Source organism: Pseudophryne corroboree, chromosome 7 (genome assembly GCF_028390025.1).
Source record: "Pseudophryne corroboree isolate aPseCor3 chromosome 7, aPseCor3.hap2, whole genome shotgun sequence".
Lineage (NCBI taxonomy): Eukaryota > Metazoa > Chordata > Amphibia > Anura > Myobatrachidae > Pseudophryne > Pseudophryne corroboree.
Window position 1 is genome coordinate 14989526 of NC_086450.1, and position 1851 is coordinate 14991376.

The 1851-nt window shown below is 37.2% G+C and overlaps 1 protein-coding gene across 1 annotated transcript; it reads right to left on the minus strand.

The window, feature by feature from the left end:
• Nucleotides 1-561: 561 nt before the first annotated feature.
• Nucleotides 562-1497, minus strand: LOC134943551 (olfactory receptor 2D2-like). Its single transcript, XM_063932330.1, has one exon. It carries the CDS (start codon nucleotides 1495-1497, stop codon nucleotides 562-564), a length of 936 nt encoding a protein of 311 aa, XP_063788400.1.
• Between the last annotated feature and the right edge of the window lie 354 nt (nucleotides 1498-1851).

The window sequence follows — 1851 nt, forward strand, 5'->3', positions numbered from 1 at the left end:
CAGCCAGCAACTTTTTGGTGCTGCTGCGATCAACTAGTCCACACCTATGGGGGAGTGTATTTTAGCTTAGCAGGGCTGCGATCGCTTGTGCAGCCCTGCTAAGCTATAAAAATTTCAAGCAGAACAAGACTAGCCCTGGACATACTTACCCTGTGCGACGATCTCAGCGATGCTGGGGCCCGCTTTGATGTCAGACATCCGCCCTCCGTTCTCCTGGACATGCTTGCGTTTTCTTCACCACTCCTCGAAAACGGCTCCAAATGGTCTGGCGACACCCAGGAACGCCTTCTTTCTGTCAATCTTCTTGCGGTCGGCTCTGCGACCGCTCTCTTCTTTGGACACAACATGACCCAGCGACCCCTGTCGCCGGGCAACGACGCGCGTGTGAACGGGTCGGAATGACCCCCCTTGAACTCTGTACTGGTTGAGCACTGCTCCATTACTTAATACAAATAAAACAAAATGCCTACATTTTTGTCAACCAAACCAAGTGTTTAGCAAAAATTAGCCTAAAACAAACTCAGTCATCTCTACTTAGCCAATCTTACCCTTACATTTAAATTAGCAGTAGCCATTTCTCATTTTTAATTTTAGAAAGGCTGATTTTACATCATTATTCCTAAGAGTATAAATCAAAGGATTCAGCAGTGGTGTAATAATTACATAAAATATAGCAATGAATTTGTCAGTTCCTGGTATAGATCTTGACCTAGGTTTCATGTAGGTAGCCATAGCTGAGCCATAAAACATTATCACAACCATTATATGAGATCCACAGGTGGAGAAAGCTTTCCGCTGCCCGGAAGAAGATTTAATTTTTAAGATACATAAAATTATTTGGGAATAAGATATTACAATAAATGTCACTGGTATCATAAGAACAATTACACCTTCTACAAAAACAATAAATTCAATGAACAAAATGTTTTCACAACCCAGTGATAATACTTCTGGCATTTCACAAAAAAAATTATTAATTTCATTATTTTCACAACGATTTACATTGAGAGTAAGAGTAACATGTGAAATAGAAAGAAGAAACCCACATATCCATGTACCAAATGCTAGTCTTATACAAACCCTCTTACTCATGATAGTGGTATAATGTAATGGATAACAAATAGCTACATAACGATCATAAGCCATAACAGCAAGCAGAACACACTCTGTTTCCCCTAAGGAAAGGAAAATGTACATTTGTGTTGCACACTCAGCATAAGAGATATTTTTCTTTATTGACATCAAATCATTCAACATCCTCGGCACAGTAGAAAAGGAATAGCAAAGATCCAGAAACGAGAGGTTAAAAAGGAAGAAATACATAGAAGTGTGAAGATTGATATCAGTCAAAATTAAAATAATGATGGAAATGTTTCCAAATAAAATGATTATATACACAAGCAGGAAGACAAAGAAAAGAATAACTTGTGTTTTGGGATCACTGGAAAGTCCAAGAAGAATAAATTCTGTCATAACTGTGTTATTTTTCTGAGACATTCCTTAAAATAAAATTGAAAATGATTGCAGTTACAGTGTCTGTTAATAAGTATTTTGCTCCTAGTTTATTAAACTGTATTTTTTTAAATAAGTCACCTACGTTGTACTTTTTAAATATCATCACTATATTGCAACACATAAAATGCATGTAATTTCACCTAAACATTACTGTAGTTCACATCTGTCCCTCTCTAGTCCACCAACATACTGTGTAATCATCTTCTTTAGAGGTTTACACAGAAGCTTTTCTTTTGGTTTTGGTTTTCAGTCATCATTGTGCTTTGGTTTTGTCAAAACCACCCTCATGTGTCTTAGTTTTGGTTTTGCATCCAGATCTGGGTTTCTTGAAAAATT